The sequence below is a fragment of the Ranitomeya variabilis genome, chromosome 2 (genome assembly GCF_051348905.1).
Source record: "Ranitomeya variabilis isolate aRanVar5 chromosome 2, aRanVar5.hap1, whole genome shotgun sequence".
Taxonomy (NCBI): domain Eukaryota; kingdom Metazoa; phylum Chordata; class Amphibia; order Anura; family Dendrobatidae; genus Ranitomeya; species Ranitomeya variabilis.
The window spans coordinates 106,906,084-106,930,288 of NC_135233.1; the positions used below are offsets into that span (position 1 = coordinate 106,906,084).

A 24,205-nucleotide genomic window follows, 5' to 3' on the forward strand; every position below is an offset into this window, starting at 1 on the left:
ATAAGTCAAAGATAAGCAGCTATGTCACATTTCTGATGGTGAAGTGTAGGCAAAATGCATTGTGCTTCGAAGTGTGATCACACAAAATGATCACCAAGGACTAGCAACTCTTAAAGAGGTTACTCCAAAACAGAACCATATTGCTAGAATACAGATGACCATAAAGACAACCCTAAAACAGTGTTCATTTGCAACAACACCAGTCAAATCCTTGTAATAGAGCATTACTTTTTTTTATAGCTTTAACATTAGTGATGAGGGAGTATACTCGTTGCTCGGGTGATCTCCGCGTATTTGTGAATGCTCGGAGATTTCGTTTTCGTTGCCGTAACTGCATGATTTACGACTCCTAGCCAGCCTGAGTACATGTGGGGATTCCCTAGCAACCAGGCAACCCCCACACGTACTCAGTCTGGATAGCAGCCGTAAATCATGCAGCGGAGTCAACAAAAACAAAATCTCCGAGCAGTCACAAATACTCGGAGACCACCCGAGCATGCCCAGGAAAACCCAAGCAACGAGTTTACTCGCTCATCACTATTTAACATGTGAAATGTTGCAAAAAGTCGAATTAAGTTTGGGGTTCAATTATTTCAAGACAATCTGACTTGTAGATAGATTTGCCTGCATGATATATTTTGTTTATATTTTATCATTGTTTAGAGGCAACTGAGACAAGGAAGAAGCTGTACAAGACCACGACCTTTCAAAATGACACGTGCCTGCCGGGTGTACGTACCCCCTGATCAATTTAAATTCTATTATTATAAGATACGAGCAGACATCTGTGTTTAACTTTATCCCTAAATCACTTCAACTTTAGGAACACGATTATAATTCTATGATCACATGAACGGCATAAAAGAAAACGGCCACGCGTAATAGCCATGAAATCAAGGCCACGCAGATCAGACGGCTGGTACAGAGGAAGCTTTATATCTGTCCCGGTCTGCTGGAAAAAGAAAAGGCACTAGAAGTGGATTATTAAATCCAGTAATCCTACCCAAAGTCATTGCCACTAGACACACATTGTTTATTTTATTTTTACGATTTTTGTACAAAACAAGTTTTCATAAATGAGACTGAAACAAAAAAAAAAGCTAAGTTTTATCCAATTCCTTGACTGACATTATTATTTTTTTTTCTACAGGAAGAAGGATTGCATTGAAGTCTTCAAAAATACATGAAAGGTTTCCCCCTGCTGTTCTGGTTGCCCTGCCTATAAATCTAAGCTTGCATTGATGACCTCTCACTTCAAAGCTACTAAATTAAGTCATTAGTGTCACACTGACTGTGGCTGTTAAGTTCTCCCTAAGTCCTCGCCGTTTTCACAGGTGTATTCACAGATACATCACGCAGAAAGTAGTTTATTTACATGTTTTAAATGCCAGAGCGGGTGACAAACAAGTGACCTTGATACATTTCACTTTCTTAACAAAACGCTGCGAAATATGTTGGCGCTATATAAATAAAGATGATTATTATTATTATTATTATTATTAAAACCAATAAAATATTAGAGATATTTATGTATTTTTTTAGAATCTAGACATAATGTATGATACGGCTGTATTTCATAAATAGCACAACTTACAATATACCCTATAACAACACATAGCAGAAGATTGGTAAAATCATTTTAACCCCTCAAAGGCAAAGCAAATTTTGACCTAAATGACCGAGCCACATATTTCAAGTGACACGTGTCACTTTATGTAGTAATAACTCCAGCTAGCTTCAACATATTCCAGTGATTCTGTGTTTTTTTGTGACACATTTCACTTTATGTTATTGGTAAATTTATGTCGTTAAGTTTTGCTTCTTTTAAGCAAGTATCTGAAATTTGATGACATTTCAGAAAAAGTATAGAGATTTTTAAATTCTGAATGCTTATATCCTTAAAGGGATTGTCCAATACTCATACAATCCCTTCTCAATTACAATATTTCTTAATTCTAGGATGAAAACACCTTATCCTCACTTCCGATGCCATTCAAGTGATGGGTCTCCCAGACCTCACGTGACATTGTTATGCCTTATTCTGATTTTTGGGAGGCAGAATTAACAAGTAAACAGCACTTCAAGTTTTTTTTTCATGCTGTTCACTGTGCAATATAATTGATAAGACGATTTTATTCTTCGGGTAAGCTTGATTACAGCGATACCAGAGTTTTGCTTCTATTACTATTATTATAATTACACACAAAATGGCTTTTTTATGCAGAAAATTTCCATATTCTGAGAGCTGTGAACATTTTTATTTTTTTACTTTTTAGGCAATAGAGTGGAGGTTCTTCGTTCCATTTTAGGGAACAGAACTTTTTTGATCACTTTTGTTATAATTTTTCTGACGCAGAATGAACAAATCTTGCTATTCAATTATTTTATTCAATTTTTTACACTGTTCACCATGCGTAATATTGATAAGACAGCTTTATTCTTCGGGTCAGTACAAATACAGTGGTACTAGTATTATATGAGGATACGCTTGTACACTAAAAACTATTAACCAACAAATAATTTTGTTTTGCATCACTATATTCTGAGAACTGTACATTACTGAGTCATATGAGAGCTTGTATTTTTGTCAAACAAGTTGACGTTTTCTTCTATTACTTTTTTTTTCACTTTTTAATTTGCTTTACATTGCATTTTTTATGGTGTTTGCTGTATGGCATAAATAACATGACAGTTTTATAGTTACGGTTGTTCCAGAGATAACAATTGTGTCAGTTTTTTGTTTATTTTTACATAAAAGCTGCATTTTTTTTCAGCAAAACTGCATTTTGTGATTTTTTTGGGTTTTATTGAAATGTTTTTACTTAGTCCCACTATGAAACTTCAATATTTTTAATATGAGATTTGGCTTGAGATTGACACAATCTGTTAGGCATACCTCCCAACTTTTGAAGATGGGAAAGAGGGACAAAGTTTGCGGGGCGTGAAGCGCGCCGCGGCAAATTTTAGGCCACGCCTCTGACCACACCCATTCATAACTAGCCACACCCATATCCACGTCCCAACCACACCCAATTAGCACTGCTGATCACACTGTTTCATAAAGAATAATTATAAACAAAAAAATATGGCCACACATTGCTCCATACTGTATAATGGCCGCACATGATGCTCCATACTGTATAATGACCACACATGATGCTCCATCTACTATATAATTGTCTAAGGGTCACTTCAGCGACTCGCACAGTCCAGAAGAAAATGGCCGCTCCTTACTCCCCGCACTCACTGCCCGCATACACCCCTCCGCTCACAAAGGGTTAATGACGGCGGTAACGGACCAAGTTATGCCGCGGGTAACGCACTCCGTTACCGCTGCTATTAACCCTGTGTCACCAAGTTTTTTACTATTGACGCAGCCTATGCAGCGCCAATAGTAAAAACATCAAATGTTAAAAATAATAAAAAAATAAAAAATGATTATATACTCACCTACGCCGCCTTTCCCGCTCCTCGCGATGCAACCGCCACGTTCCGTTGGCACGGATGGTCTGGCAGAAGGACCTGCCGTGACGTCGTGTACCATGTGACCGCGACGTCATCACAGGCCCTGCGCGAGCAGGCTGGGACCGGAAGCTGCCGCCTGTACCTCGCACAGGCGACAGAACTACAAGTATGGTAAGTATGTTAGAACTACAAGGGGCCCTCGGATCGGAAGGTGAGTATGTTTATTTTTTATTTTTTAACCTGTGACATACGTAGCTAGGCAATATACTATGTGTCTGGGCAATATACTACGTGGCTCTGTGCTGTATACTACATCGCTGTGCAATATGCTGCGTGGCTCTGTGCTGTATGCCACATCACTGGGCAATATACTACGTGGCTGGGCAATATACTACGTGGCTGGGCAATATACTACGTGGACTGTGCAATATACTACGTGGACATACATATTCTAGAATACCCGATGCGTTAGAATCGGGCCACCATCTAGTACTGTATAATGGCCCCACATGATGCTCCATACTGTATAATGGCCCCACATGATGCTCCATACTGTACAATGGCCCCACATGATGCTCCATACTGTATATTGGCTGCACATGATGCTCCATACTGTATAATGGCCACACATGATGCTCCATACTGTATAATGACCACACATGATGCTGCATACTGTATATTGGCCACACATGATACTTCGTACCGTATAATGGCCACACATAGCTACTCCTACACACGCGGCTGCACTCCGTACACTCGCGCTCCGCTCCATACACCTCGTACACACGCGGCTCCGCTCCGTACACCTCGTACACATTTAGCTCCGCTCTATACACCTCATACACACACGACTCCGCTCCGTACACCTCATACACACGGCTCCACTCCGTAAACCTCATACACACACGGCTCCGCTCCATACACCTCGAACACACACACGCGCTCCGCTCCGTACACCTCGTACACACACGCGCTCCGCTCCGTACACCTCGTACACACACGGCTCCGCTACGTACACCTCGTACACACACGCGCTCTGCTCCATACACCTCGTACACACACGCGCTCTGCTCCGTACACCTCGTACACACACGTGCTCCGTACACCTCGTACACACACGCGCTCCGCTCCATACACCACGTACACACACACGCTCTGCTCCATACACCTCGTACACACACGCACTCCGCTCCATACACCTCGTACACACACGGCTCCACTACATCCACACTGTACACCTCCTGACCCCCACACACGGCAGCTTACCTCATCCAGCACCATGGCAAGTAGGCAACCAGCACAGAGCCGAGTCCTGCAATCCACGAGGTCCCGATCATGTGACCCCTGACTCCTCCCCCCTGTGACCTCATCACAGGTCCTGTGGCCACGCAGCAGCCAATATGTGGTGTCCTGTGCTCAGGCAGCTCTGCGGGTGCAAGGAAGAGGCTGACCGCAGTGACCGCCTGATATTGCAGCACACCTCCCAACAACTGAGAGACAACTAATGTCCCGCCCGGGATCACGGGGCTGACTGTCAAAATCAGGACAGTCCCGCTGTATCCGGGACAGTTGGGAGGTATGCTGTTAGGTCCTGCTGAGAGCAGGGCTAAACAGGTCACTGCACCGTCAGGTCATTACATGACCTCAGGTGTCAATATGTTAAAAAGAAAGCCTCCATCAAAGCTGTTACACAACCCAGATTTGCCAATATGGATTCGATAGAGAGTGATGCTGCAAGATGTCCGCTGTCAAATATAGCGGAAAACTGCATAATTTTTGCCTGTTGATGGCGCTATACAATTATTCCTCATTAATGTCTTTCAAAATCCACCGTAAAAAGGTGTATCTGCACTTGTTATGGCGTTAAAAGAACACTAAGGGTAAGTTCACACAGGGCGTTTTTGCTGCTTTTTTTCTGCTGCAAAGCCTGATCTTCTTGGCAGGAAAGCTGCGTCAAAAACGCAGGTTTAGGTGCGTTTTTGGTGCGTTTTTTGTAGCGTATTTGGTGCGTTTTTTTTCTCTTTGTCCATGCTAATGTCCTTGAATTTTCAGCAGCAAATAATGATACCTGCGTTTTTTTGTGTGTTTTTTAAACACCCATTCAAAGTCAATGGGTGAAAAACGCTGAAAAAAGCAGCAAAAACACTGAAAGAAGTCACACGCTCTATGTCCAAAAAACGCAGGAAAGTACAAAATACTGGTCACACAAAAAAAAATGTGTGTGCTTGAGATTTCTGAAATCTCATAGGCTTTGCTGGTATTGTAAAAAGCAGCTGAAAATTAGCATAAAAAAATGCAGCAAAAACGCCCAGTGTGAACTTACCCTAAAAAACAGAGAAAATGCACAAAACCGTAAAAAAAAAAAAATCATAATTCCTCCTTAAATCAGGGGTCCCTGGACGAAGCATTTCTTGCGAAACACGCGTCGGGTGTGGTGGGTCCTTCACACACTCCCCTATGGTAACTATGCCTTATTTTCAAATATTTATGCTGTATATATAAGCCGCTGACAGTATTATGCGTCACCTTCATTGTGCTCATACAGGGTCTTTACTACTGATATATTTTACTTGAGTATATTTATTACCTATATAAACGCATATTTGCACTAACCTACAGTTATTTATTTATGAATTACATAATTTGTGCTAATTTTGTGCTGCACTATTAAGTAGGATTTAGGGGAGGTAGTTGGTATCCCACCGCTTTCTTGTCCCTGTGGTATCTGCTGTAAATTTGTTATATAATAGCCATTAAATAAAGATATATATATATATTTTTGACATTTGCCTTGTGTGAAGTTGTTCTTTTGGTTTTGTATATCCTATATGGTATAACAAGGCTGAGTGCTAGCCGATGTTTTATCGAATTGCACCAAGCCCAAATGTATTCTATGGGACAGTTCAGATCTGCAATTAATTTTCTCATGCCAAATTGGCATGAGAAAGCAATTGCAGCATGCTGCGAGTGCATCTGAGAATCGGATCGCAAACACCCATACAAGTCTATGGGTGTGTGTGAAACATCGGACTGCACTCAGATGTCATCGGACACTAGCAATGGAGATGGTGAAATGATTTTGTCCTTCTCCTGAGCACCTGTGCGGCAATGCTGTCATGTGAAAGGATGGGAGCACAGAGCACTGGCACTCGGTTCACACTCGGAGATGTTTGAGCTGAAGGTCATTAGCATATCGCATCCGATGCTCTCATCTGATTCTCTCCTATATAGCTCTCCAATTCGGTCTTCAGATTATCTCGTCCCACTTTTCTGGATGAAACACCGGATTACGTACCGGTAATGCTCTTTTATAGAGCCACGACAGCACCCACTGAGAGAGGGGATCCGCCCCTAGGAACAGGAAACCCTATGGAGAGATAAAAGGGGCGGTCCCCCTCGCTCCCACAGTTTGGGTTACAGAGATTGCGAGGAACCGCCCACCAGTATTAGTAGGCAATTTATTATCATTTTATCTTAAACTACTAATATTTACAAGAACCAATCACCCTTATCCGTGCTCATATGCAAACTAATATATAAGGGAGGGAAGTGAAGGGGTGCTGTCGTGGCTCTATAAAAGAGCATTACCGGTACGTAATCCGGTGTTTTCTCTTCGCCACGACAGCACCCACTGAGAGACTTTCAGAGACAGTTATTTGGGGGGGATTATCGTGTTAAGAACTGATCTACCGAAACACAGGTCAGTGGAGGCAGATAGATCTAGTCTATAGTGACTATAGAAGGTAGTAGGAGACGACCAGGTTGCGGCCTTACATATGAGTTCTATTGGAACCTCTGCCCGCTCTGCCCAGGATGATGATATCGCCCGGGTGGAATGTGCCTTTACAGTCTCAGGTGGATCTACCCCTTTAGACGAATAGGCCAGGTATATCGCCTCCCGAATCCATCGGGATAATGTGCCTTTGGTAACACCAGCTCCTTTTCTTTGACCCTGGAAGGAAACAAAGAGAGCCCTGCTCTTCCTCCAGGGACTAGTCCTGTCTAGATAGGTTATCACAGCCCTTCTCACATCTAAAGTATGGTACTTTTCTTCCTCCTGATTCGTAGGGTTATTATAGAAGGTAGGAAGAAGGATTTCTTGAGATCTATGGAATTTAGTACACATCTTAGGCAAGTAGGAAGGGTCTGTTTTTAGGACAATCCTATCTGGCAATATTGACATAAATGGAGGATCTACTGATAGCGCCTGTATGTCACTTACCCTTCTTGCCGATACTAAGGCGACAAGAAGAGCAGTCTTGAGGGAGACATATTTAATGTGAGCAGAATCTAGAGGCTCAAACGGATGGTTTGTCAAGGCTTCAAGGACCAGATTAACATCCCAAGGAGGTGAGTTGGAGATATGGACTGGTTCTGCTCTCTGGCAGGCTGAGATGAATCTGGATATCCATCTATCTCCTGCAACGTTGTGACTATATAAAGCCCCTAGCGCTGAAACATGCACTTTTAAGGTGTTAACTGAGAGGCCTAAATCACGTCCTCTTTGGAGAAATTCAAGAATAATAGGGACTGGAATTTCATTTGACAAGGCTGAGGGATAGAGGCTTAAAAATTTTTTCCATACTCTTACATAGATCGATGTAGTGGATCTTTTCCTACTCAGCAATAGGGTATCGATTAGTTTATCAGAGAAGCCCCTTAGTTTTAACAGCTGCCTCTCAAATCCCAGGCTGTCAACCGCAGACCCTTCACATGAGGGTGGTTGAAGGGCCCCTGGGAAAGCAGATCTTGATTCTCTGGGAGAATCCATGGATCCGAGATGGACATGGCTCTGAGCAGGGAAAACCATGGTCTCTTTGGCCAGAATGGAGCGATCAATATCACACTCGCTCTGTCCTCTCTTATCTTCCTGATGACTGTTGGAAGAAGAACCATCGGGGGAAAGGCATATGCCTTCTGAAATGTCCATGGAATCTGGAGGGCGTCGAGAACATCGGGGTTGTCTGTTCGAAACATTGAGGCGAATGTTTTTACTTGCCTGTTGTCTCTTGTGGCAAAGAGATCTATGTCGGGTATACCCCATTTTATAGTTATCATACTGAATATCCGACGATTTAACACCCACTCCCCCTGATGGAGGGTATGACGACTGAGAAAGTCTGCTTTCGCGTTGTCTATCCCTCGGACATGAAGTGCTGATAAGGACAGAAGATGATTTTCGGCTATAGTCAAGATGTTTTCGGCTATAGACATGAGAGTGCCTGATCTCGTTCCGCCTTGATGGTTGACGTAAGCCACTGATGTCATGTTGTCTGAGAGAACCCTGGTATGTGTTCCGTGCAACTGTGGGAGGAATTCACATAGGGCATGATAGATGGCTTTTAGTTCTTTTTTATTTGATGAGTCGTCTAATTCCGAAACCGACCACAGCCCCTGGACAACCTGGTTCCCCAAGTGTGCCCCCCAACCATGAGGGCTGGCATCCGTAAATATTATGTTTGAGGGTTTAACCTCCCAGGGAACCCCGATAATTAGATGATCTGGTTGTAACCACCAGGTTAGAGATTGGATTACGTCACTAGAAAGGGAAATTTTACCGTCTAATCGGCCATGTAATTTTATCTCCTCATTTAAAATTGCATACTGTAAGCACCTCGAGTGGAACTGGGCCCATGGAACCGCTGGTATACATGACGTGAAGGAGCCAAGTAAGGACATACCCTCCCGAAGGGAAATTATAGGTTTATCTAGTATAGACTGAACTTTATTCCTCACCGTCATCTGTTTAGATTCTGGGAGAAAACACCTTTGAGTTATAGAGTCTAATATGATCCCCAAAAATACCTGTCGAGTCGTTGGGATTAACCTAGATTTTTCCCAATTTATTATCCATCCTAAGTTCTGCAAGGATGAAATCATGTGACTTAATCTTTGTTGACATTGTGAGGGGGATTTTCCTACTACTAGAAGGTCGTCTAGGTATGGGATTATGAGGGTGTCTTTTAATCTTAGAAATGACATGACCTCTGACATTAGTTTAGTGAATACCCTTGGAGCAATTGACAGTCCAAAGGGCATTGCTGTGTACTGAAAGTGCCGTATATATCCTTTTATGACAACCGCCACGCGGAGATATTGTTGATGTTTTTTAAAGATTGGGAGATGGTAATACGCATCTTTCAAGTCCAGAACCGTCATGAAGCAATGGGGAAACAGGAGTTTTATGGTGGAACGGATAGACTCCATTTTAAAGGTTTGATTCTCTAAGAAGGTGTTTAATTTTTTAAGGTTTATAATGGTTCTAAATGATCCATCCGGTTTTGGTATTAGAAATAACGGGGAGTAAAACCCTTTGCCCTCCTGAAGAAGTGGAACTTCCACCAATACCCCCTTGGACAGAAGACTCATTACTTCCTGTTCCAATGCCTCCTGTCGTGATTGAGATTTTAATGAAGTCAATAGAAATGAGTCCGGAGGGACTCGGGAAAATCTTAATTTTAAGCCGGAGGTGACAAGATCATTTGCCCAACTATTTGATGTTATCAGCCGCCATTTATCTGCGAAGGAGGATAATCTACCTCCCACAGGTAGATCCGCTCTAACGGGGTTTGTCCTCAGGTTTGAAAGGGCGCTTCCCGAAGAATGCACCCCTTTGTTTGGTGTCTCTAGTGGCCCAGCGGTCCTGGTTCTTAAAATCTTTCCTTCTATTAAACACTGGCTTCCGGAACGCTCTCCTATAGGATGGAAGGTAATTAACATTAGGGAAGCCCTTTTTTCTCTCTCCCGCTTTAGTTAAGATCTCGTCTAGTTTAGTACCAAACAGGTACTCACCCTGACATGGGAGGCCACACAATTTAGATTTTGTTTGGGGATCCCCCTTCCATCCCTTAAGCCACAGGGCTCTACGTGCTGCATTCGTGAGTCCCGCTGATTTGGCCGCCAAGCGTATGGAGTCAGCAGATGAGTCCGCCAGGAAGGCTGTAGCCCCTCTAATCAAAGGTATAGAGGATATTAATTTGTCTCTAGAGAGACCGCTTTTTAGTCCCTCTTCCAGGTCATTTAGCCAGACTAGCATGGACCTGGCGGTGCATGTAGCCGATATTGCCGGCCTAAAGGCTCCCGTACATGACTCCCAGGCTCTTTTTAAAAGAGTGTCGGTTTTACGGTCCAGTGGGTCTTGTAATGAGCCCGAATCCTCCACGGGCAGTGAGGATTTTTTGGATGTGGATGCCACTGCTGCATCCACCTTCGGGGCTTTTGACCATAATGAGAACTCATCATCATTAAATGGATAACGTCTTTTTGAGGTTGGAGGTAAACCCCTTTGCCCCTGGCTTTCCCATTCTTTCTTGATTAGATCTTTTACTGCCGCTATTACAGGAAAGGAGGGTCTTTTCTTTTCTGACAGACCAGCGAACATGATATCCTGCTGCGTTTTAGGGACCTTAGAATCTTCAATGCCCATGGTGTTGCAGACTGATTTTACCAGGTTATCAATGCTGTCGGTGGGAAAGCATGTATTTTGGTCCTCATCTGAGGAAACGTATTCACGGGAAATATCAGAGTCTGCATTTTCTCTATCAGACGACTGGTCAGATATAGGGGAAACGTACCCCTTTTTTCCTTTAGTACGCGGCTCTTTGACAGAACTATGTAGGGCTCGTAGTTCTTCTCTAATCATGACCCTAATGTCTTCCGATTTAACGGAGGCTTCTTCCCGTAGGGTAGAGTCAATACACGGTTTACAAAGCCTCTTTTTATGACTATCTGGAAGGGGCTGGAGACATAACGCACACTGTCTGTGTTTCGTTTTTTCCGTCCTTTTGGCCTAGGGTGTGAGGGAGAGGGAACAATAATCAGCCTAAATAGGGTAGATATACACTCACCCAGTGAAGCTGTGTGAAGGTACCGGCTGATGAGGAGGAGACTGAGGCACGGGTTGAGGAATGGCACGATCCGACTTGCTCTTCCTAGAAGATCCGCTCTGCTTAGAGCGGCTGGTGCTGGTATGGCTGCGTGGAGTGGATGCGGTGGCTTCTAACGAAGACATCACAGCGTCCGGCGCAGAATCCATAGTGGACGCCGGAGCGTTATCGCCGGCGTCCTTTCATATGGGGGCCGCCATCTTCTTCCGGTTGTACCCGGAAGCGCTAGTCACTTCCGGGTCGCGGCCATACTGTATGGGCCTGCGCTGCCGCCGGTGTCAGCGCAGGCGCTGTCCTCCTCCTCCATCACCCCGGAAGTTTACCTGTACTTCCGGGGGAATACACTGGGGCTCCATGCTGCATATGCGTCCGCCGAGGACGGCGCGACGCTAACCTCACCACAGCGTTGCTCCCGCAGACGAAAAACCGGCTGGAATCCCGTGAGCCAGCAACCACCGTCCTGGCCTCACGGCGTCTGCCAGCAGAGGGGGGAAACCGAAGCAGGACCCCCGACGCTGCTTCCAGCTCTGGAGCCCTTGCCGTCCCCTAAGGTAAACCGCGCAAGCGGCATCCAGGCTGGGCATCCTCTTCTCTCCATGGATTCCCGTAGGAACAGGAAACCAAACTGTGGGAGCGAGGGGGACCGCCCCTTTTATCTCTCCATAGGGTTTCCTGTTCCTAGGGGCGGATCCCCTCTCTCAGTGGGTGCTGTCGTGGCGAAGAGAAAACTCTGATTTTTTTTATACACTCATGTGAACCTAGCCATAGGACAGGTTTCACATTTGAAGTTTTATAGCTAAGGACAGCTAGGATAAGATGTAGCAGTATAAAGTAATGATCAAGTATGTACAACATAGCTACAAAAGCTTTTAAATTATCATCTTAAATAAGCAAATTGCCTCTTCTGAGAAGAATAGGACTTAACTCTATAGCGCCACCTGTTGGAAGTAGCGATCTTACAAGTCACAATCAACCCTCTAACGAGTCGTGCAATATGACTCAGGATAAAAGCCAAATCAGTATCTCAATTCGCAGACATGGTGTTTCGGGCTGTTGGCCCTCATCAGTGCGAAGCATGAGAACTGATTTGGCTAGGTGAGAGGCTCTGGACTGGGGTCTAAGAGGTTACGATTCTCATCTTAAATAATAGTTTTTTCTTCTCGTGACAATTATTTTACCTTTGACAATAAGTTTTTATTAAACAAAAACTATAGGATAGAAGAAGCGCACATAGGGTCTTATCCGACAATTTCAGAATCTGTTATTCAGAAAACTGCTCACCTGATGCCCCTTTAATAGGGCATATAAACGTCAGCTGCCGCAGATCCACCGGTCAAATATTGACCATATCAGGAACCATACAAAGGATTTTTGCAGATATTGTCCGCGCTGCTGAACAAATGGAAATCCGGACGTATTGATGAAAAGGAATGGTGGTTTTATTCAACGCTTTTCGAAGTCTATATATGACACGTGATATGTGTGTGGTATTTCCTGAGGAAGATGTCATATATAGACTTCGAAACACATTGAATAAAACCATCATTCCTTTTCATCAATACGTCCGGATTTCCATTTGTTCAGCAGCGTGGACAATATCCACAAAAATCCTTAATACGTTTTTATTGCAATATATGTTTCAAAGGACAAAAGTGATTATGGTTCGGTGGGAGAAAACTTGTATTCATATTGGACAATCATTTCTATCCCACGATCTGCTCCTATGGCAGATACATTGACGACGTACTAATTATTTGGAGCGCAGATGTGTCTTTTAAGATATATCAACAACAATTTTTTTAGATTAAGAACTAAAGTGGATTAATGGCCAGATTATTGTCATCAACTTTGACCAAAAGCTCATATCTGGCAACACCTCCCTACATGCAACCACCCAGTCATCACCCAACACACACACACGCACACTAAATCTGTACCAGTCAGGAACTTACTAGGACAAAATGGAATTGCAGCAATGCACTCTTTTAGCAGGAATCAGTTCTTATTCACAAACTCAAAAGAGGTTTTTATCACCACTAGATGCTACAAAGAGCTTTTTACATTGACAAAAATAAACAAAATCTCACCAACGTTAACATATTAAAAAGTTCACAGGGACACTGATAAGACAAATAAAAGGTAACGCTATTAACATAATCCTAAATCAAGTCTTAATCAAGTGGGGATATAAGGAAAAAACTCCTGAAAGGTCTAGATAACAGAAGAGAATTGGAGTACTAACTTCATAAAATAAACATGATTTTATTATTACAATAGCACATAAAGTGTGACCAAAACATATCACACATAAATACAGAGTTTGGTAAAGGTAGGATTCACAATTAAAACCGCAGGAATAGGAGGTCGGGTAAGGAACAGTTCCAAGATGACCACTAGTATATAGTGCAACAACTAATCTCACATATACATATACGTGGGAAGAAGAGATCCCAAATGATATTAAAAGCAGTTTTTATTAAGAAACTATTAAATAAAAACACATACAGATGTGAATAAATAAAAAAGCAAAAATACCGTAGGGGACACCTCACAAAACACCAAGGCACAAATGCCGATATAGAGGTAGAATATGTCTACAGCTACAGTGGGTGGTAAAAAAGTAATAAAAAAATACCACATCCGTTTGATCAATATCAAGTGCCCAGCTAAAATACAATAGCAACATATGGGCTATATGGAAAAGGTTTATTACCTTGTGCAGATGCTGGTGCTCGTGGTGTCCCCTCACCCCGACGCATGTTTTGCCTCCTGCTTCTTCCGGGGACGGATCTGCACAAGGTAATAAACCTTTTCCACATGATCATGTCATACTGCTTGCTATGGGATTAGGTGGTCACATTATGTTACATGGAAACTTGTTAGCATATAAGACAAGGTATATCATACAGTCCATGAACCACTGTGATCTATGATGAAGTATTTTGATTGTTAATCTAGTGATGTAATTGTATTAATTATCTGTTGTTTCCTGTCGCCACCTGTTTGATACCCGCCATATGTTGCTATTGTATTTAAGCTGGGCAAATAAGATATTGATCAAACGGATGTGATATTTTTTGATTACTTTTTACCACCCACTGTAGCTGTAGACATATTCTACCTCTATATCAGCATTTGTGCCTTGGTGTTTTGTGAGGTGTCCCCTACGGTATTTTTGCTTTTTTATTTATTCACATCTGTATGGGTTTTTAATAGTTGTTTAATAAAAACTGCTTTTAATATAATTTGGGATCTCTTCTTCTTCCCACATACAGGTCCTTCTCAAAAAATTAGCATATAGTGTTAAATTTCATTATTTACCATAATGTAATGATTACAATTAAACTTTCATATATTATAGATTCATTATCCACCAACTGAAATTTGTCAGGTCTTTTATTGTTTTAATACTGATGATTTTGGCCTAAAACTCCTGATAACCCAAAAAACCTGTCTCAATAAATTAGCATATTTCAACCGTCCAATCAAATAAAAGTGTTTTTTAATACCAAACAAAAAAACCATCAAATAATAATGTTCAGTTATGCACTCAATACTTGGTCGGGAATCCTTTGGCAGAAATGACTGCTTCAATGCGGCGTGGCATGGAGGCAATCAGCCTGTGACACTGCTGAGATGTTATGGAGGCCCAGGATGCTTCAATAGCGGCCTTAAGCTCATCCAGAGTGTTGGGTCTTGCGTCTCTCAACTTTCTCTTCACAATATCCCACAGATTCTCTATGGGGTTCAGGTCAGGAGAGTTGGCAGGCCAATTGAGCACAGTAATACCATGGTCAGTAAACCATTTACCAGTGGTTTTGGCACTGTGAGCAGGTGCCAGGTCGTGCTGAAAAATGAAATCTTCATCTCCATAAAGCATTTCAGCCGATGGAAGCATGAAGTGCTCCAAAATCTCCTGATAGCTAGCTGCATTGACCCTGCCCTTGATGAAACACAGTGGACCAACACCAGCAGCTGACATGGCACCCCACACCATCACTGACTGTGGGTACTTGACACTGGACTTCAGGCATTTTGGCATTTCCTTCTCCCCAGTCTTCCTCCAGACTCTGGCACCTTGATTTCCGAATGACATGCAAAATTTGCTTTCATCAGAAAAAAGTACTTGGGACCACTTAGCAACAGTCCAGTGCTGCTTCTCTGTAGCCCAGGTCAGGCGCTTCTGCCGCTGTTTATGGTTCAAAAGTGGCTTTACCTGGGAAATGCGGCACCTGTAGCCCATTTCCTGCACACGCCTGTGCACGGTGGCTCTGGATGTTTCCACACCAGACTCAGTCCACTGCTTCCTCAGGTTCCCCAAGGTCTGGAATCGGTCCTTCTCCACAATCTTCCTCAGGGTCCGGTCACCTCTTCTCGTTGTACAGCGTTTTCTGCCACATTGTTTCCTTCCAACAGACTTACAATTGAGGTGCCTTGATACAGCACTCTGGGAACAGCCTATTTGTTGAGAAATTTCTTTCTGGGTCATACCCTCTTGTTTGAGGGTGTCAATGATGGCCTTCTTGACATCTGTCAGGTCGCTAGTCTTACCCATGATGGGGGTTTTGAGTAATGAACCAGGCAGGGAGTTTTTAAAAGCCTCAGGTATCTTTTGCATGTGTTTAGAGTTAATTAGTTGATTCAGAAGATTAGGGTAATAGGTCGTTTAGAGAACCTTTTCTTGATATGCTAATTTATTGAGACAGGTTTTTTGGGTTATCAGGAGTTGTAGGCCAAAATCATCAGTATTAAAACAATAAAAGACCTGACAAATTTCAGTTGGTGGATAATGATTCTATAATATATGAAAGTTTAATTGTAATCATTACATTATGGTAAATAATGAAATTTAACACTATATGCTAATTTTTTGAGAAGGACCTGTATATGTATATGTGAGATTAGTTATTGCTTTGTTGCGAAGTGCCCTAGATTGAGTGGGGCACATGTTGATTTCACTAGTATATAGTATCAGAAGCCTCATGTAAACAATTACTCTATATGTGCAAGTAAATGAGTCTGGCTATTCACATGGGCAAGACTATGGCATGTGGAAAGGATAAAGTGCTTGTGCTGAGAGATGTATGTTCTATTGTTTACTTGTGAAAGAAAATAAGGCATATAATAAGAATAAAGCAATAGTAACTAGTATCAAATAGACTTACCCATTGTGTAAAGTGCACGTGCACAGACCAATGGATTCCACCCCAGACGCACGTTTCACATAAGCTTTCTCAATGGGGAATGAATAGCTGATATCCCGTCTGTCCTTTTAAGCCCTGAGCTGTAATTAGCCTGTGTGTTTAGCGCATGTGGCGTGTTCTTCCCACCGGATGTTACCATCACATGTCCGGACCTCTCTGGGAGAGCGCACATGAGGGAAATTCCTCAGTGACATCATAGACGTGCGTTCCCACAAGTTGGAGGTCGGAGCGCAGATTTACATGGCGCATGAGCAAACCAGCCGCCATGTTTTGGAAGCCTTTAGTGAGTAGCCATTTTATGTGAGAAATACGATACGACGCCTGAGAGCTGTCACATGACGCATGCATAGACTGGCAGTCACTATTGAAAACGTGCTGTAAGTGGCTATTATATGCTAAATCCAAGACAAAGTTATATAGTAAATATCTATATATAATTGTCTAAGGGGTACTTCCGTCTGTCTGTCCCGGAAATCCCGCGTCGCTGATTGGTCTCGCCAGCTGCCTGTCCTGGCTGCTGCGACCAATCAGAGACATGCATAGTCCGATTAGTCCCTCCCTACTTCCATCCAGTCAGTGCCCGGCGCCCGCTCCATACTCCCGAGTGCCCCCCAGTCAGCGCTCACACAGGGTTAATGCCAGCATTAACGGAGTGCGTTATCCGGCGGGTAACGCACTCCGTTAACGCTGCTATTAACCCTGTGTGTCCCCAACATTTTACTGTTGATGCTGCCTATGAAGCATCAATAGTAAAAAGGTGTAATGTTACAAATAATAAAAAAACAAAAACCTGCTATTCTCACCTTCCGTAATAAGCCGAGACGCGCGTGGCCTCCGCCATCTTCCGTTCCCAGAGATACATTGCAAAATTACCCAGAAGACTTAGCGGTCTAAGTCATCTGGGTAATTTCGCAATGCATCCTGGGAACAGAAGATGGCGGCAGCCACGCGCGTCTCGGCACAGCTTCGCTGGATCCCGGTGGGTGAGTATAGAACTATTTTTTATTTTAAATATATATTTTTTTTTAACAGAGATATGGTGCCCACACTGCTGTATACTACGTGGGCTGTGTTATATACCGCGTGACTGCTATATACTACCTGGCCAGTGTTAGATACTATGTGGGCTGTGCTATATACTACGGGCCCTGTGTTATATACTGTTTGGCCTGTGTTATATACTGCGTGGCTGCTATATACTGTGTGGGCTGTGTTATATACTGCGTGGCCTGTGTTAACGCATCGGGTATTCTACAATATGTATGTATGTATATAGCAGCCACATAGTATATAGCACAGGCCACGTAGTATTTGTCTGCTATAAACTACATGGCCTGTGCTATATACTATGTGCCTGCTATATACATACATACATAGATATTCTAGAATACCCGATGCGTTAGAATCGGGCCACCATCTAGTATACTATATAATCAAAAGGAATCAAAAAAGAGTAACAGACATTAAAGCATGGTATCATTTTACAGGTAAAACATTTCCCTGCCTATTTTTAAACAATGTTTTACTTCAAAGAAAGAATCAGCTGTGATCCCCTGCTGTCCTGTCTACTCTTTTGCTTCCTCCCCTGCCCAGGAGCTGTGGTATGATCAGACCATGTCCCTATACGTCAGACACAGCCATTACACAGTACACAGCAGGGGCACATTTATAAGATTATCTCAGCACAGGAACATTTTATTTAAACACACCCAATTGTGGAAATTATTATTATTCCAAGATCCATTGATTAAAATTAAACTTCCTCGCATCATGTTCTCATGCATTTTATACAGGTAATAGTCCTCTGTGATTGCACTGCTACATACTTAGGCAGTGAACTGGTTCATGCAGCTTTACATGAACACCCGATCCTAAGGGTACCGTCACACAGTGCCATTTTCAATCGCTACGACGGCACGATTCGTGGCGTTCTAGCGATATCGGTACGATATCGTTGTGTCTGACACGCTACTGCGATCCGGATCCCCGCTGAGAATCGTACGTCGTAGCAGATCGTTTGAAACTTTCTTTCGTCGTCTAGTGTCCCGCTGTGGCGGCATGATTGCATCGTGTGACACAGGTTGTATACGATGTGTGCACAGTAACCAACGGCTTCTACATCTCAAATACGTCATGAAATTATCGCTCCAGCGCCGTGTATTGCAACGTGTGACCGCAGTCTACGACGCTGGAGGGATAATCATACGACGCTGCAACGTCACGAATCGTGCCATCGTAGCGATGAAAATGGCACTGTGTGACGGTACCCTTACACTATGGCTGGTCCAAATAACTAAAGCAATTGTTACCATCCACCTCTCGTGTCTCCCCTTTTCCTCATAGTTTGTAAGCTTGCGAGCAGGGCCCTCATTCCTCCTGGTATCTATTTTGAACTGTGATTTCTGTTATGCTGTAATGTCTATTGTCTGTACAAGTCCCCTCTATAATTTGTAAAGCGCTGCGGAATATGTTGGTGCTATATAAATAAAATTATTATTAGTATTATTATTAACTTTTGTTTATGGGAACCCCTTTTAACAACAATGCCAATGATATTACATGTTAAATCACAAAAATAATAACACTGCTTAGCTGGGGTGTATCTAAAAGTGCCACAAAACCAAAAAGGGGGCTAACTTCTACTTTTACAGTTATATGAAAAAGTTTGGGCACCCCTATTAATCTTAAGCTTAATGTTTTATAAAAATTGTTTTTTTTGCAACAGCTATTTCAGTTTCATATATCTAATAACTGTTGGACACAGTAATGTTTCTGCCTTGAAATGAGGTTTATTGTACTAACAGAAAATGTGCAATGTGCATTCAAACAAAATTTGACAGGTGCATAAGTATGGGCACCTCACCAGAAAAGTGACATTAATATTTAGTAGATCCTCCTTTTGCAAAATTAACAGCCTCTAGTCGCTTCCTGTAGCTTTTAATGAGTTCCTGGATCCTGGATGAAGGTATTTTTGACCATTCCTCTTTACAAAACAATTCCAGTTCAGTTAAGTTTGATGGTCGCCAAGCATGGACAGCCCTCTTCAAATGATCCCACAGATGATCAATGATATTCAGGTCTGGGGACTGGGATGGCCATTCCAGAACAGTGTAATTGTTCCTCTGCATGAATGCCTGAGTAGATTTGGAGCAGTGTTTTGGATCATTGTCTTGCTGAAAGATCCATCCCCTGCGTAACTTCAACTTTGTCACTGATTCATGAACATTATTGTCAAGAATCTGCTGATCCTGAGAGGAATCCATGCGTCCCTCAACTTTAACAAGATTCCCGGCATTGGCCACACAGCCCCAAAGCATGATGGAACCTCCACCAAATTTTACTGTGGGTAGCAAGAGTTTTTCTTGGAATGCTGTGTTTTTTTTTGCCGCCATGCATAACGCCTTTTTGTATGACCAAACAACTCAATCTTGGTTTCATCAGTCCACAGGACCTTCTTCCAAAAAGAAATTGGCTTCTCCAAATGTGCTTTTGCATACCTCAGCCGACTCAGTTTGTGGCGTGCTTGCAGAAACGGCTTCTTTCGCATCACTCTCCCATACAGCTTCTCCTTGTGCAAAGTGCGTTGTATAGTTGACCGATGCACAGTGACACCATCTGCAGCAAGTTGATGCTGCAGCTCTCTGGAGGTGGTCTGAGGATTGTCCTTGACTGATCTCACCATTCTTCTTCTCTGCCTTTCTGATGTTTTTCTTGGCCTGCCACTTCTGGCCTTAACAAGAACTGTACCTGTGTTCTTCCATTTCCTTACTATGTTCCTCACAGTGGAAATTGACAGGTTAAATCTCTGAGACAGCTTTTTGTATCCTTCCCCTGTACAAATATGTTGAATAATCTTTGTTTTCCGATCATTTGACAGTTGTTTTGAGGAGCCCATGATGCCACTCTTCAGAGGAGATTCAAACAGGAGAACAACTTGCAAGTGGCCACTTTAAGTAGCTTTTCTCATGATTGCATACACCTGGCTATGAAGTTCACGGCTCAATGAGGTTACAAAACCAAAAAAGTGCTTTAGTAAGTCAGTAAAAAGTAGGTAGGAGTATTTAAAACAAGAAAATGATAAGGGTGCCCATACTTATGCACCTGTCAAATTTTGTTTGAATGCAGATTGCACATTTTCTGTTAGTACAATAAACCTCATTTCAAGGCAGAAACATTACTGTGTCCAACAGTTATTAGATATAGGAAACTGAAATAGCTGTTGCAAAAAAAAAACAATTTTTATAAAACATTAAGCTTAAGATTAATAGGGGTGCCCAAACTTTTTCATATAACTGTATATACCATACATTTCTTTCACTGTTTTTTTTTTTTAATCAGATACATTTTTATTGAATATGACAGAATAAATCACGTATTACTCATGACAGTACATTTTACTCAGGTAACAATTTTTAATATAAAGTAAAGTATCCCTCCCCCCCTACCCTTAGAGACCATAATGTAAGCAAACAACATTCCTCACGTTGTACACATAATCAAATAGCGTACTATCACAACACCTGAAAACCTCTTAAAGCGTCACATATCATTCCCAACGTACTAGTTCCAGTCAATCCACAGTTGCCATAACTTGTGGAAAAGATCCAGTTTTTTTCTCTTGGTGTAAATACTTTTTTCCAGTAGAAGTACCGTATATGATCCGTTTGTGTAATAAAGTCTCTTCTAGTTAGAGGTTCCTAATCCAAAATTTAGCTATCAGCTTTCTTGCAATAAATAACTATCGTGCAATTACTATTTTGGTCAAGATGTCCGTAGTTATTTCTTCCACGTATCCCAATATGCATACCAATGGGTTTACACCAGTTCAATACGATTCAGTACCACTGACAATCTAGGACAATGCCACAACATATGCAATATACCCGCCTGAGATTGTGAACACCTTGGGCATAAAGAATTAGGCCTCAATCCAGCTTTGAATAACCTTTCAGGTGTTCTATAAGCCCTATGGATTACAAATAATTGCGATAACCTCCCGGGTTCACTCATAGATATCTTAGGCACATATTCGAAGATCGATTCCCATCTATCATCAATCTCTCCCACTTCAGCTTCCCATTTCCCTCTAGCCTTAATAGGATGCTTACCGAGAAAGGCAAATAGAAGATCCCCGTATACCTCCGATATCGCCCCTCTCGTACCACTATTCTTAAGGATAAATTCCAACATAAGATCTACTTTAATCACTATGAGCCTCCTACTATTTTGTGTCTGATATGCGTGACGAATCCGGTTATATTGGTACAGCTCTGACCACGGTAACTGGAATTCTTCCTGTAGCGCCTCAAACGATTTAAGACTGTCCTGGCTGACTAGCTGACCAATCAGTCTAATACCTGCCTCCTTCCAGACCCGAAAACCCTTCATTTGCCCAAATTCCTGCAAATATATGTTGTCCCATATAGGAGAAAACCTAGTAAAACCATTCACCCCTCTGATATGTTTCACTTTTTCCCAAACCTTCTGGATTAGATTAATAGTACAATGCTGAGAACCGGCCTTCATAAAATGTCCTCCCTCCAAACTTTCAGTCAATGACCCCATCTTTAGTAAGTACCTCAAGCTATTGGGCGTTTGTCCCCTCCCTGTCTCAACCCCCCAGCTTTTAAGATGTTGACACTGTGCCGCTAAGAAACATAACCAAGGATTAGGGAGCGCCAAACCACCCTCCGTTTTGGGATTTCTTTCAATGTTTACCATATAGTTCTATATACAGACTTGAACCAGAAATACAGCAATATTCTGATCGCTTATAACAATACTGGTGCATTGCAGTATATATAGTGTAATTGCGGTTTTCCTACGAAGCCCAGCGCTCTGTCTAACATTCACAGGAGTAACATGGTAGTACCTATCGACTCTCAATAGAGCCGGGGGAAGCTCGATATGAGCTGGTGATTAACAGCAGCACCTAAATGATTAACAGAAGTGATTGCTCCAGATGCTTTTGTTACAGGCAGATGCCAGTAATGTAATACAGCCAGCATCTGCTGTGTATAAAACAGGCTACATATACTCCGCAGGGACCTTTAACATAAATGTAATTTACAAGTTGTTTATGGGTTAATGTACACTGTGTATAGCTTACAATTACTTACCAGGAATTTCAATATCTGAACCATCACTAAATTCCTCAATGTTATTTTCTTTCTTGTTAACTTTCTTCTTTACATCTTGCAACAAAACAGTTGAACTGCCTGAAAATAAACACAAAAAAAAGACAGGGCATTTACAAAAATGTTGTAGAAGAGAACCAGAAATATACATATATACACACAGAAAATGAATTATTTTTCACAGAAAATTTTGAAATTACAAATGTTTTGTTATAAACATTTGAGACAAATTAGACATAATTTGACACAAAACCACAAAAATAGGCCAGAAAAAAATTGTCAGCACCCTCAACTTCATATTTGATTGCACAACCTTTGGAATAATTAACTGCAATCCATCTCTTCCTATAACCATCAACAAGCTTCTTACACCTCAACTGGAGTTTTGGACCACTCTTCTTTTACAAACTGCTTCAGGTCTCTCATATTTGAAGGATGCCTTCTCTGAACAGCAAATTTTAAGATCTCTCCACAGGTGTGGGAATTAGATCCAGACTCATAGCTGGCCACTTCAGAACTCTCCAGCAATTTGTTTCCATCCATTTCTGGGTGCTTCTTGAAGTACGTTTGAGGTCATTGTCCTGCTGGAAGGCTCATGACATACGATGCACACCTATCTTTCTTACACTGAGCACTACATTGCAGCCCAATATCCTTTGGTAATATTCAGAATTCAAGATGCCTTGCAAACAGTCAAGGCACCCAGTGCCAGAGGCAGCAAAACATTGTTGAACTTCCATCATATTTGACTGCAGGTTCTGTGTTTTCTTTGCAGGCCTTATTCCATTTTTGGTAAACAGTAGAATGATGTGATTTACCAAAAGGCTCTATCTTAGTTTCATCTGTCCACAAGACGCTTTCCCAGAAGGATTTTGGGCTTACTCATACATTTTGGCAAGCTGCAGTCTGGCTTTTTTATATCTCTGTGTCAGTAGTGGGGTGCTACTGGGTCTCCTGCCACACCATTTCAATTCATTCAAATGTCGACCGATAGTTTGGGCTGATATTGATGCACCCTGAGCCTACAGGAGAGATTGAATGCCTTTGGAACTTGATTTGGTCTGCTTATCCACCATCTGGACCATTCTGCGTTTACATTTTTTATCAATTGTTCTCTCCCATCCTGTCTCGAGTGTCACATTCCCTTGGAAGACCTGAAGATAGATGGTCATGTCGGACAATGAATCGCAGGTCTTCTTTAGAGATGGTGTGATTTGTGTCCCATATTTAATGGATTTAGTTTCATCTGGTACCGAAGAGGCTAACAACCAATTCTATGCTTGTCAGAAACATGCAGCTCCATTTAAGCTGCTTCTGATCTTGCCATGACCTCCTCCTATAAAAACTGGTCAGACCTTCTTGTCCCTGCTGGTAAAAGATTGGTCTTCCTGTGCTAGGAGCTAAAGCTAAGTGTTTGGAGTAGAGTTGTTATAGTAGTGTTCAGTGGTTTGCTGCAGTATAGGTGCTTCTCACAAAATTAGAATATCATAAAAAAGTTTATTTCAGTTCTTCA

General features: G+C 42.2%; 1 protein-coding gene across 3 annotated transcripts in view; it reads right to left on the reverse strand.

The window, feature by feature from the left end:
- Window positions 1-24,205, reverse strand: part of KIZ (kizuna centrosomal protein) — a 211,425-nt gene that overhangs the window by 67,518 nt on the left and 119,702 nt on the right. For all 3 annotated transcript variants that reach the window (XM_077282783.1, XM_077282785.1, XM_077282784.1), the window contains exon 11: window positions 22,675-22,773. In XM_077282783.1, the coding sequence (XP_077138898.1) occupies window positions 22,675-22,773 (99 nt within the window). The remainder of the gene's footprint in view (window positions 1-22,674; window positions 22,774-24,205) is intronic.